Raw genomic sequence first — 13,961 nt, 5'->3', positions numbered from 1 at the left:
TTCTTTTTTATACAGAGTTTATTTGGTATACTGTTTTATATATAGTTTATTATGCCTGTTCTGTTTTTTTTTTTTAATTACAGACTGACATTTACAAAAAATGTGTGAAAAAAAAAAGAAATGTGTACTGTAATTGTATCTGATCATTACAGTATTAAATCTGGGGCACACTCCTATTTTGAGACTGCTGTGGCCAAAAGCTGCGGCATCTCATCTTCTTTCTTTATGTGGGTGTATATTATGGTTTGCCATGAGGAACGGGCAGTACTCATGGATATTTCTGTTTTCTGTGATTCTACCCAATCCAGTTTAGGCTTTTGTTTAATAGATGACCATCAACAAGGGCAGTCACAAGAAGGTGGAGGGACATTTTAAAGGAACCTATACACAACCGCTTTTTTAAAAAAAAAAAATATCAACATTTATTGATATTCACTGACTATTCAACCACGCATTGATGTTGGTTGATAGTCCATAAAAACAGTATTTTAAAAGCTTTTAAAACCAACATGCACCAAAAAAATAACGGGCTAGATTCAGAAAGAATTTACACCGGCGTATCTATTGATACGCCGCGTAAATTCAAATCTGCGCCGGCGTATCTTCTTGCTGTATTCAGAAAGCAAGATACGCCGAAATTAGGCTAAGATCCGACTGGCGTAAGTCTCTTACGCCGTCGTATCTTAGGGTGCATATTTACGCTGGCCGTTAGGTGGCGCGGCCGTCTATTTCAGCGTAAAATATGCAAATGAGCTGGATATACCGATTCAGAAACGTACGTGCGCCCGGCGGATTTTTTTACGTAGTTTGCGTAAGGCCTTTTCCGGCGTAACGTTACTCCTGCTATATGAGGCATAGCCAATGTTAAGTATGGACGTCGTTCCCGCGTCGAATTTAAATTGTTTTACGTCGTTTGCGTAAGTCGTTCGCGCATAGGGCTTTGCGTAATTTACATTCACGTTGAAAGCATTGACTATTTGCGACATGATTAGGAGCATGCGCACTGGGATACGTTCACGGCCGGCGCATGCGCCGTTCGTTAGAAACGTCATTTACGTGGGGTCATGTTTTATTTACCTAAAACACGCCCACCTCTTGACAATTTGAATTTGGCGCGCTTACGCCGGCAGATTTACGCTACGCCGCCACGGAGCAAGTGCTTTGTGAATACTGCACTTGCCCGTCTAAGTTGCGGAGGAGTAGCATAAATAGGATACGCTGCGCCCGCACAAACTTGCGTCCCCCTATGTGAATCTAGCCCAACATATATGGCCCCTTATTGCAGTGTGAAAACCCGTCCACAGTAATAATATAACCAGAATGTCTTTCACTTTATGAGGGTAGATTATATAACTCTAGAACTATATGGATTGGTATAGGGCTGGCTATATAGTACATGAATCACGACAATGTGGAGGGACTGCATTTTCTTGACGCGTTTCATGTACAGATCTCCAGGAGAGGGGTATTTTAAAATAGATGTAGAAAGAACTGCTGATATAATTTATCCCAAAAAAAGGTGTAGATGGAAGATGCTACCAAGGAACGGTGGACAAAGGAGAGCAAGCCATGATAAAATTTGGGACACACATAGGTGTGCCAGGTGTGCCTGGGCACACCATAATCACCCTGTGTGGTGCAGATTCCCTCTGCCCCCTGACAGAGCTACTGGCTTCCCTTCTCTCCTGCCAGCTGTGGCTGCAGGCACAAAAAGGGATGTTTCAGGATGAAGAGCAAGGGGAGGGGCCAGTAAATATGTCATTTACTGGTCCCTTCCTTTTCTAAATGAACACGGTGAGTGATCAGGGCCAATCGCTCACTTGTTCATTCATAACTGTTTTTACTATTCTTCAGTTTGTAAATGAGCAGGAAGACGTTCAGCACAGAGCACTTCCCAGCTGAGGCTACATGTGTGTTTTGAGCTTTGGGGTGCACACCCTAATGCAATAGGCCGTGCAAACCTGTGGGGACACCAAATCCCAATGGCGAGCCCAGGGAGATGCGCCACATAAAAATCTTTCTTTGATGGCACGACCAGGAAAAAGAGAATGCTCAAAAGGTTTCTCCTCCTAGATGGTGCAAAAATTCACTGCATACCAAACGGAGAACTACTGACCAATCATATTCTATATGTGATATCTGTACTGTTCATAGGGTTCAAAATAACAAACCTCATGCTTGCCTCCACTGTGCAGTTCGTTTTGCACAGAGTGGCTCCGATCCTCCTCTTCTGGGGTCCCACGGCGGCTCCTCTCCACAAGAGTTAACCCCCTCTGGGAAGCTCTCTCCCGAGGGGGTTACCTTGCGGGCGAGCCCCCGTGTCATACAATTGGCGTCCACGTCATTTGGATTTGATTGACAGCATTGCTGCGCTGCTATCAATCTATCCAATAAAGAGCCGATCGGCCATGGAGAGAACGAACATGCTCTCAGAAATTCTGGGATCAGGTTAGTAAAACCGGGGCTCGGGGGGGGACACTTCAAGGTGTTTTTTCACCTTTAAAGCGGATCTCCACTCTAAAGTGGAGTCCCGCTGATCGGAACCCTCCCCCCCTCCGGTGTCACATTTGACACCTTTCAGGGGGGAGGGGGGTGCAGATACCTGTCTACAGACAGGTATCTGCACCCACTTCCGGCCCTACGATACGGGCAAAGGACGGGTTTTTTCCTTCCTTCCCGTCCGTCCCCCGTTGTATGCTGGGAACACTCGGCTCCCAGCACACAGCGGGAGCCAATCGGCGGGCGCAGCGCGACTCGCGCATGCGCCGTAGGGAACCAGGCAGTGAAGCCGGAGCGCTTCACTTCCTGGTTCCCTCACCGAGGATGGAGGGGGGAGCAGCAGGGTGACGAGCGATCGGCTCGTCATCTGCTGCGATCGGCGCTGGACTCCAGGACAGGTAAGTGTCCTTATATTAAAAGTCAGCAGCTGCAGTATTTGTATCTGCTGGCTTTTAATATATTTTTCCCGTGGCACATCCGCTTTAAAGTATAGAATGCATTGAGGTGAAAGAACGCAAAGCTTTACAACCACTTTAAGTCCTAAAGTAAACATTGTGGACATTTTTTTATGTGTTTTTTTTTTTTTTTCAATATGAAGAGAAACTTAGAGAGGAAAATGATTTTAACTGTCTTTGTCATGTTCTTGCAGTTTCATGTGGTCATTTGAGAAGATCCACCGAAGCATGGCGCACATCTTCCAGGGCGAGCTAGTCTCCAGCTTTGATGAAGAATTCCGGGTCCTTTTCGCTCAGTCAGAACCCCTCATTCCTCCTGAGGGCGCTTTACTAGCTATGGAAAAGCCATATATGGGAATGGTTCCTTTCGCTGGCCCTCGCCCATTGTACGAGCGAAAGCTGCAGTTTACGTTTCCCCGGGAAGACAGTTCTCAGAACTCATTCAACTCCTTTGGGGTTGACCCTGACCGGCATTTCCTTCACCATGGCTTCAGGAGGGAAGACATGATGAGACAGACGATGGAGAACGCGGCCATGAGGATGCAAGGGCAGGGCATGAGGTTCCCTGACCCGGGACAGATGTCTTTTATGCAGAACAAACACCTGGACATCGATGCTTTTAAGAGGCACAGCTTTGCCGAAGGTACTTTCGAGAACTACTCTGCCTCAAAACAGTACTCAAGGCAAATGTATACGAACACTGACAATAATGAGTACCGCTTCCAGTCAAGCCAGTTTCAGAAAAGTCAATTTGTCCAGATGGAGCGCCCAGGGCGGACTCAGGGGCTCTTTGAGAAAATCAGAGGCAACAGAGGATTGCAAGAAATGGATGAGATGGACTCGAGGTTTCCTCCTTTCAAAAATTTGCAAGGAGAAGGCAACTTTGCTCTTGAAGGACCTCACACAAGGCTTAGCTACAACGCTTCAAATTCATCCCGAGAGGTTCGACATGGCTCGGACCAGGTGGTTCTTGGGGACGAGGGTAGATTTGGGCAGAGATCACAATCGCGGCAGAAATTTATGTGCCAAATATCACCCACGCATAAGCAGGGCGCAGAGCAGAGACAGTTTTTCCAGGACCAGGATGCTGATAAAAAGACCCAACAAGACAACAAGCAAGGTTTACGCAGCTGGCGTATCTCCTCGTACTTGAGTGGTATTCAGCCGGACCACGATGAAGAAGGGATGCCAATGAGTATAGATTCAGAACCCTTCGATGATGCACCAGCTCCAGCAAACCCTCATGAGTCACTTATGAGGTATTCAATTGATCCTATCCCTCCATACAAGCCTGTATTAGCAGTTCATGATGCCCCTATGGTCGTTGAACCAACAAGAGAGATAGCAGTATTGGAGAAGGAAAAATCAGTATTGGAGAAGGAAAAAGAAGATACTTTCCTATCGAGACACGATTCTTTCCGGACACGGACCAATCCCTTGATCCAAAGAAGTTCCCGTCTAAGATCATCGCTTATATTTAGCAACTCCAAGGTAGAGCAGCACAGTTCTACTGTTGAGGCTATGCAGACAGTTCAGAAAGAGCAAAGTAGCACTGAGATAGTCAAAGACGATGAGATTTTCAAGAAGTCATCTAAAGTGGCAGAGATTTTAGAGAAATATCGAAGTGTTAACAAAGACGGTGAAACTACTGCAATGGCAGAGTCCAAATCAGCTGCAGCATTCATCCAAGAGGAAACAGGGGATGGAAAGAAGAAAAGCACTGAAACTGTAGCATTCAAATCTCTGGAGTCTAAGTTGCTGGACAAAGATTCATTTAGTCGAACTCTTCTTGAATCCCAATATCGTTCCTCAGTTACTTCCAAGTTCCAAGACCTTTTTAGCAAAGAGAAAGTTACTAGTTCCTTCACCAAAATTGAGCAGAAGATGTCTAGTTTTCACACAATGGAAAGCAATATCCCTGCTCTTCCCGAGAAGCAGAGTGGACCCATTATCACTGAGGTTGTAGACCCTCCCAAGCCAGCAGAGATTGAACCACCAAAGTCAACAAATGGTGTTCGCTCTGGTCTTACATTTGGCAATGCTCTAGAAAGTATGTCACAAAACCCAACCCCTGTCCAATCTGCTGTACCTATCACCTCCTTGACCAAGTCAGAAGAAGAATTGTCCAAGTCAGAGACTCCCATGGAGTTCATCCGGAAGGGGTCCTTGAGACTAAAACAGTTTTTGCAGTCCAAAGCTGAGAAGAAGGCTGATGAAGATTTGTCTTCTGATGCAGCTAAAGTCGAAAAACAGAACAACGCACTCAGACGACTCTCTAAAAACGACATCTCAGAACCTATCCCTATAGTGGACCCAGAAGACAAGACCACTAAAGTCGTATCCGCTTCTCCTCCAAAAACAAGCACTCAGAGCAGGTTGTCCTCTTCAACCTCAAATGTCATCTTCAGCAGTAACCTACGTGATGATACCAAGGTGATCTTAGAGCAAATATCTGCAAATAGCCAGAAAAACCGTGCAGAAAAGGACAAGCAATCTCAAGCCTTGTCCACAAACGATTCAGAGGTGACATCCCATAGCACCAACTCGTCGGAGACCAAAGCTGAACAGATCCCTAGCCCCGACTCTTCTTCTTTAGCTAGGAGCGGGAGCTTCCTAAGTAGGAGTCGTTTTTCACGGCCATCGACAACCTCAACAGAAGATAGGGACAATCTGCTGAGGAGAATGGAAAGCATTAGGAAGGAGAAGAAAGTTTATAGTAGATTTGAAGTATTTTGTAAAAAGGACGACCAGCAAGCTGAGGAGATCGAGGATGACCCAAAGGACAGGAAAGGAGGAAAATTCATGCCTAAGCTTTTAGGAACTTTAATTAAGAAATGATTGTAGACTGGGTACTCGTAATACCATCTGGTGCCAACCCCGTCTCATCTCCTGAGGACCTTCTCATGTTATCAAAGCCAGCAAAAATTTTAAATATTGGATTTTTTCCATAACTTATGTGGGATCCTAAAGAGATGCAACAGATTACAAACTGAATACACAGAGATAAGCGGTTTACTTGCCAACTGGCTTAAGAACAAAATTATAGGCTTTTTTTTATTTAGTTCTTCCAAGCCTTTTACCAAAGAAATGTCTCCATGTGTGCCTGGAACACGAAGCACTGAGCAGCCCCTACACAACGTGCCCTTTTTAGATTAGAAGGAAAAGATAACAATTTTTTATAGTCTTCTCAACAATTCTGAACACAATATCTTGGTTTTATCTTCAAGAAGTACATCAGAGCTAGAAGTATTTTTCTTAGTTTTGGGTAGAGCGAGGTAGGAATAGAACACCTCTTAGGATTTTGCTGCTATCTCGGACTCCGTTAGAGCGATCTCCCTTCATTTTCTGTCGAGGTCACAATAATGTCCCCAGGCAGGAAGTGAGGGAAAATCCATGACAGTGACACACAGTAAATCCATTGTTCTATTAGACTATGGCTACCCATCAGAAAATGCATCGGAATTGACGTTGTGAACAAAATTGCTTTATTGCGTTCCAGCATGGCTGCTAATGCGTTTCCTAATGTGACAGAACACAAAGGCGGCAGCGGACATCATCTTACACCCAAGCAAGTCTTCAATTTCACACTTATTTTAGCAGTTAACTCACCTTATATACTGAAATGGACTATTTCACTGCAACAGTATATGATTGGTTTGCCGCTGAGCAGTTGCGGGGTGTACCAAGATGGCCGCCGCCACCTTCTGCCTGCCTGCCTGGGTGTAAGAAGATGTCCACTGCTGGCTTCATGTTCTGTCAGATTAGGAAACCTATCGAAACACATAGCGGCCATGTTGGAATGCATGGCCCATGCGCAGTAAGCATTTTTGCTCAGTACGTCGCTTCCATTACATTCTCTCATGAGTAGCGATATTCTGACAGGACACCGGCCATAGACGTTTCAAATTCCTGTTGAACCAGCTGAGATTGAACCATGTATGGGCAGGCTGAATGTACCCAAGTTAATGGATCGATCAACTTGGGTACAACCGGCTTGTCGAATTTTACCTGAGTTTATTGCTAGCAAGGGGAACACAATGGCTCTGTGGGAGGTATTCCCCCATCAACGCTGACTGTGTTGATGGGGGAATCAAGCAATTTTCTTTCCGACAACCCGTGGTTGCCGGGAGTGGCGGCTGGTGGGTCGGTCCTATGATACCGAGAGAAGAGTGTGTCTGGGGTCTGCAGCGCTACGGCCAGCACTTCCCTTCAATGGTGCCACTCCTCACTGAATCCACCGCAAGCACTCCAGTCGACTCCACCCCCACTGTGGCCAGGAAATCGGAAGTGATGTAAATGGCACCGCCCACGCCCACTGTCCTCTCCTTTGGTGTCCGGCCCCAGACGACTTCAACCCCACGGGTGACGCAAAGGGTACCGCCTAGCTGTTCTCTCCTCCGGTCCCCACCACGCCAATCCTAGCCAGTTACCATAGGCATACTGACGAATCCCAGTAGAGTGAGAGTGTGGGCACACAGCTTGCACCCTTTACACGCCCTAAACACGGGCAAATCAGTTTCCCAGCCAGCAATCAGCTGATTGCAGGCTGGGAAGCTTCCCATAGACTGCCGCATGTCCGGAGCCTGGTCACTCTTAAAAAATTTTAATAAAATTGTCACTTTAACAGCTTGGGTGGGGACGAGCCACCACTGGTTGCCGGAAAGAAAAACGCTCTGTCTATGGCCGGCCTAAGTAAAGCGCTGACAGAGGTTTTAGCCTTTCTCTACTCTTATTTCTGTCTGTGTTGCTATTGTAGATAAACCTTCACTTCCTATCTGGTGAAACCATTGTCATTAGGACAGGAAGTGGAGGGGAAATCTCTCTAACTGAGCCCTGGATAGCGATGGAACCCCAAAAGAGGGTCCTAATCCTTCCCAACTCTGTCCAAAAAATTTAAGATTTGACTCGGCATACACTTACATTTTTTTAAACCAGCAATTGGCAAGCCAAGACTTTGCGGTCATTGTGGAATCATAAGCCAAGTCTGCTGGGACTGCAAGTTCTTCAGCAGCTGAAGCACCTTCAGGCAAGTTAATTCTGCGTTTACAATTGATGCAATAATGTATTCAGCCAGATTACAGAAGCTGAATAGCCAAATTCTGCTGGAGAGTTGTAGAAAACATTGAGGGGTGAAAGCATTTTTTATTTTTATGGATGTGTTTTGGGCACAATAAGAACCAGGAATACATTCAGCCGCAGTCGCTGTTTTTTTTTACAAGCTGTAAATATATATTTGTTCGCAGTATACATGGGTTCTTTTCTGAAATTTGTATTGTGTCATTCCAGAAGTCACATGGTATTATTTTTTCGTATATCCTTATGTGACCTTAGCTACAAAATTTTGGCTTAATATTTTAATGCCACCTTTGTGTTTTTGCACATATTGGAGTTTAGCAAATGCTGTGTTGCAAAGAAAAAAAAAAAAAAAACAAGAAAAAAAAAAAAGGCAAATAAGAGTTAGAAGCCCTGTCCACCAATCCGGTTTTACCCCTGTCTAACATTAGCACAATATTAAATGCTGTCATTGGATTGGTTGGCGCAGGGCGAAGCTCTTGCATGCAAACAAATCTCTGGTTTTATAGCTTAATTTTTTTTGTTTCTAATGGAATAACTTGAATTGGGAGAATGGATTGTCTTAATTTAAGCAATGAGGGGAAATGTGAAAAAAAATGTATTTTTATTTTTTTGTTTAAAAACAAGGCACACTGCCCAGAAACTGACAAAGGGCCCACCGATTTATTATAGGGTTAATTGGCATGGGTGCAGTGGCATATGGTGCAAATGTGTCCTCCTCTAATAAAATGGCCAGGTCCAGCCTGTTCCAAGGCTGGGCCTCAATGGGACATAGTCTGGTGGCTGGAATGAAGACTGGACCAAAAGTCCACACCCTTTGCTGGTGCAGTCTGCGTGCTGGATGAGGTTGAAATGACCATACGAGTGCCAATGGATCCTTAAAGGTTAGCTCCAGCAAAGGGCCACCCATCGTGCAGGGAAGCTAAAACACCCACCTCAAGGGCCCATAGACACTGTTTACCAACTTTTCAGCCAACAAAGTTCCTGTCACTAGGTCCAGCCCCTGATTGGAGAAGATGGAACTGAAGGTCTTTCGGTTCTGGTTGGACTCAAAGGGTTTGTAAAGGTTTGTTTTCTATTTTCTAAATAGGTTTCTTTAAGCTAGTGCATTGGTTCACTTACCCTTTCCTTTGATTTTCCCTTCCAAATTTTTATTTTTATTTGTCTGAATTTCTCACTTCCTGTTCCTCTTCAGGAAGCTTTCCCCCATCATCTGAGCTGTTCTGACTGGGGGTTAGTCAGCGTGCTCGCCCCCTCCACTGGGACTACATCCCTGCTGGGAAAAGCTGTGAACACACCGTGGGAATGGAGTCCCAAGGGAGGGGGCAAGCACGCTGACTAACAACCCCCAGACAGAACGGCTCGGATGATGGGGGCAAGCTTACTGAGGAGGAACAGGAAGTGAGACATTCGGACAAAGAAAAAAAACATTTTGAAGGGAAATCAAAGGAAAATGTAAGTGAACCAACAATGCACAAGCTTAAAGGAACCCATTTAGAAAATAAAAAACAAACCTTTACAACCCCTTCAAACTTCTGAACTCCCCAGAAGTGGGTTTACACATTTGGAGCTCCCATCCAACGTGTCACTATGTTAATTTTCATTTCTTAAAAATTGACCAGGCTGTTTTTGAACAGTAAACCCAGCCTGGGGCGGACCCAGTAAACGGTAGCTGTGTAATTATTTTATATTTTTATTGCTGTATTTCATTGGCATAGAAGGATAATAGAACAGGGTGGCAATAATCCTTCCCAAAATCTAATTCTAGGAAGTCCTTTCTCAACCCTAACCATGAATATAAACCAGAGGTATTGAATTAAAATTTACAGAGGTATGGTCATTAAAATTTTCATCCAGCACAGGTCTGAGTCTCATGTTTGTGCTATGACTCTGATCCTTCATATCACAGCCCCACCCCTTACATTACAGTCTGTCCTTTACATCAGTGTCTTCAGTCCCCCCCATTATTCCATAGTGCCCCCTTTTACATTGTACCACCTTCACATCAGAGCATCCCCTTTTGCAATACAGCCCCTTTACATCACAGTGCCCTCTTGCATCCAAGTCCTCCTATTTTACAATACAGTGACCCTTTATATCACAGTGCTTCTTTTACTTCATTGTCCTCTGTCCTCCCTTCACATCACAGCCCCCCCCTCCTCCTTACATCACAGACCTCCACCCTTTACAACAGTGTCCTCGGCTTCCACCTCACATCACAGTCCGCTTCCTCTTCACATCAGTGTCTTCTGTCAACCCTTTAAATCACAGCCCCTTCACAGGCCCCTCTTACTTGAATCCCAGCCCCCTTCCTTGCACCCCGACCCCTGTCCCCTTCACAGGCCCCCCTTACTTGAATCCCAGCCCCCTTCCTTGCAACCCGACGCCAGTCCCCTTCACAGGTCCCCCTTGCTTGAATCCCAGCCCCCTTCCTTGCATCCCGACCACAGGCCCCCCTTACTTGAATCCCAGCCCCCTTCCTTGCAACCCGACGCCAGTCCCCTTCACAGGTCCCCCTTGCTTGAATCCCAGCCCTCTTCCTTGCACCCCGACCCCAGTCCCCTTTATAGTCCCCCTTACTTGAATACCAGCCCCCTTCCTTGCACCCCGACCCCAGTCCCCTTTATAGTCCCCCTTACTTGAATACCAGCCCCCTTCCTTGCAACCCGACGCCAGTCCCCTTCATAGGTCCCCCTTGCTTGAATCCCAGCCCCCTTCCTTGCACCCTGACCCCAGTCCCCTTTATAGCCACCCTTACTTGCATCTCGGTCTCCTTCACCACCCCAGTCCCCTTACAGATCTACCCCCAACCTTACCAGTTCTACCTTAATCAGCAGGGAAAAAGCAGAAGGCACGGCATGCTTGGACAGAGGGCAGGAGCTCCCCATTCCCTTTTCGTGTTAACAGGTGATTGGTTGCTAGGATCAGCCCACAAAAAAAAATAACCAGAGAACTTGAAAAGTTAGACAGCTTCACCCCTCTGTCTGGACATGCCATGCCCTCTGCCATCTACTTGCTGTAAGGGTAAATGCTGTGGGGGAAAATTAGATCACCTGGTCTGTGTCTGGACCGCGGTCCACCATTTAATGATGCCTGATACAAATATTAGCCCTTCCTCCTTCGCCTGTAACATTAATCGTACTCGAACTATAAACCTAGTTAGTTTGGCTCAACACCAATGTCCAACCTAACTATTATCCCTACCTATTAACATTACTTGGATGATAGCTCATTGTTGGGCAGTGCTGGAGACATCCATATAAAGTCTGGCTAGTGGAAATAAAACTTTTAGAATTTTTAGCTAGTGGAAATAAAACTTTTAGAATTAATTGATATACTGAGTTGGAAACAAGACAAACATGACCAAAAAACTCCCTGGCCCACCTTTTCCTCTGGTGCTTCTTGGCCTTGTGCTTAGGCTGAAGAGTTTGGCCGGGAGCGGTGCTGGATCAGAAGTTCTGGATTTTGGAGAACAGCAGCTTTTGGGAGCCACCCTTTCCTCTGGGTGCTTCTTTTCCCTCGGTGTAGGCTGAAGGGTTTGGTTGGGAGCAACGCTGGATCTAGACATCTGGATGCTTTAGAGATATCGGTATAAGCGGTTCCATGCCCCATGGAGGTCCTCTACCCGCTAAGGAACTTTGGGTGGACAGTTGATGTATAAAATAAAATGGAGCACAAAAAGGATACATTTTCAAATAATATTTTTTCATTGTAGTTTCAAACATCTTTCAGTAGATACATTATTCCCTTCATCATCGCTTAAAGATTTCTGGAACCACTGCCACAATAATGGTCACAGTGTCTGCATCTTGGATACAGAACCTGCAGTCCAGTTTTCTCAGGTGCCAGGCATGTGGGTGGATCCCAACCATGTGTGTGGTTGCAATCTTTCCCGAGCCTGGACTGGCTCACATGATGTCAGCAGACAGTGGACTTCAGCCCGCTGTCTGTTGAAAACGGGTCACAGGAGTGCCGAAAGGTCATGCATTGTGTTAAGGTATACCAGCACCTTACAACCAGTTATTTTTATGGAACCCTAGGGTTCCTCCAGAGGTTGCAAGGTGTCTCATTGACCTCTCATTTAATGGTGCCTTCATGGTTTCAAGACCTTCAAAGCCAGCAGCACAAGACCAATTATCTTGTAAGGGTGGTATTCTGGCCATCACTGTAAAGGGTTACATTCTTCTTACTAAACACCAATACAAGGGACCTTTTTACCATTGGCCACCGATAGTTGATTAAAGGAAGGGTTACTGAGACCTGAAAATTATTTTAATGGTTCCTCTGGCTTCAAAAGGTTGAGAAACTGTGAGGTAGACCATGGAACTTAAAAAGCTGCCAACACACCAAAATGCCCCAAAAATCTGATGTGCTACAATATGTACAACACAACCCGATCCTCATCTTCTGGGGTCCCTCGGCGGCTGTCTTGGCTTCTCCCTGCAAGAGCTAACCCAAGGGGGTTACCTTGCAGGCACGCTCCCGTGTGATACAGTCGGCGGCCACAGCCACCGACTGTATCACTCGCCCCTGCCTCCGCCGCGCCATTGATTTGATTGACAGCAGCGGGAGCCAATGGCTGCGCTGCTATCAATCTATCCAATGAAGAGCCGAGAAGCCGTGGAGAGAGCGACGCCAGATCGTGCCCACGGAAATTCGGGGCTCAGGTAAGTAAAACAGGGGGGCTGGGGGGCTCAGACACTGCAAAGTGTGTTTTTCTCCTTAATGCATAGGATGCATTAAGGTGAAAAAAGACGAAGTTTACAACCTTTTTAACACAAGGTCAACTTAATGTGTTAAGGTGCCGTTCAAGGAATGACGCCTAAGGCCCCTTTTACATGGGGCGGATCAGTAATAACCTGCCCCGTGAACCTCTGCTTGCTCAGCGGGGATCGCTCAGTTGATCCCCGCTGAGCCGGCGTATGACAGGGCGGTGCCCGCACACTGCAGGGACCACCCTGTCTTTTCTCCGCTCTCCCCTATTGCGGACTTGAGCGGGTCGGATGTCAGCGGGCATGTCACCGCTGACATCCGCGGCTCTATAGAGGAGCACGGAACGCCCGTTCAGGTCCGCCAAAAAAACTGGCAGGCGGACCTGAACAGGCCGCCCGTGTGAAAGAGCCCTTAATGTGTTGGGGTGCCATTCAAGGAATGGCGCCCCAAGGCATGTTAACACAAGGTTGTCTTAATGCATTGGGGTGCTATTCTAAATAAATGGCACCCCAGCGCATATTATGTGCATTACCGTGCCTTGTGGTAAGGTAAAGCATGATTACGGCAAAGAAGAGAAGTGTGAATGGGCTCTTTAAGAAAAGTCATCCATATTGTGCATGTTTGTGCGCCCTATCGAAAATTATTTGCACCGTCTTACCAGTTCACCTATTTGGTGCTCCATTTTATCTACACTTCAGCTCCATTCAGGCCAACCACCATATACACAGCTAACCCAACACCGCACAGAGGATTCCCCCCCCCCCCATGTAAGAACCACCAAGCCCCATGTCTCTGTTCTCATGGCCATTTATTGGAAAAGGACACCCATGTGCACTTACCCTAAAATAACGAGGCCTTGGCTACACTGCTGATGTATCATTCGATCTCACCGGTGTAGCTCCAGCCTTACAGAACTCCACCCTGAATTATGTTTTTGTAGATCCCTTGTTTACTATTACTACTGATCTGTGTGCAGTTCTGCTTGGATTTATATATGGCAGCAGAGGGAAATGGAGGTACGAGGAGCAGAATTTGCATTGACTACTATATGCTGTACAGAACGGGAGTCACTTTAATGTATTCTTATTTTTTTTTTTATCGTTGTGTTTTTTTTTCTTTTTTTTTTTCATTGAAATGTCAGAACTGTCATGTCGGGTGTGAGTGGATATTTAAATTTGTACTGACACAACAAGCAGGGCTGAATGTGAAGGGTTAGCGGGA

General features: G+C 46.1%; 1 protein-coding gene and 1 long non-coding RNA gene across 2 annotated transcripts in view; both read left to right on the top strand.

The window, feature by feature from the left end:
* Window positions 1-8,399, top strand: part of FAM83H (family with sequence similarity 83 member H) — a 126,588-nt gene extending 118,189 nt beyond the window's left edge. Inside the window, exon 5 of the mRNA XM_040355060.1 lies at window positions 3,149-8,399. Within this exon, the coding sequence (XP_040210994.1) occupies window positions 3,149-5,792 (2,644 nt within the window). The 3' untranslated portion in view covers window positions 5,793-8,399. The remainder of the gene's footprint in view (window positions 1-3,148) is intronic.
* Window positions 8,400-9,487: 1,088 nt separating this feature from the next.
* LOC120941579 lies at window positions 9,488-10,958 on the top strand. Its single transcript, XR_005749563.1, has 2 exons — window positions 9,488-10,429; window positions 10,478-10,958. It is a non-coding gene; the product is annotated as an uncharacterized LOC120941579 (long non-coding RNA).
* Window positions 10,959-13,961: the final 3,003 nt, after the last annotated feature.

This window comes from Rana temporaria, chromosome 5, assembly GCF_905171775.1.
Source record: "Rana temporaria chromosome 5, aRanTem1.1, whole genome shotgun sequence".
Classification (NCBI taxonomy): Eukaryota; Metazoa; Chordata; class Amphibia; order Anura; family Ranidae; genus Rana; species Rana temporaria.
The sequence above is the reverse complement of the archived record's forward strand: the minus strand, read 5'-3'. Positions and strand labels throughout refer to the sequence as shown.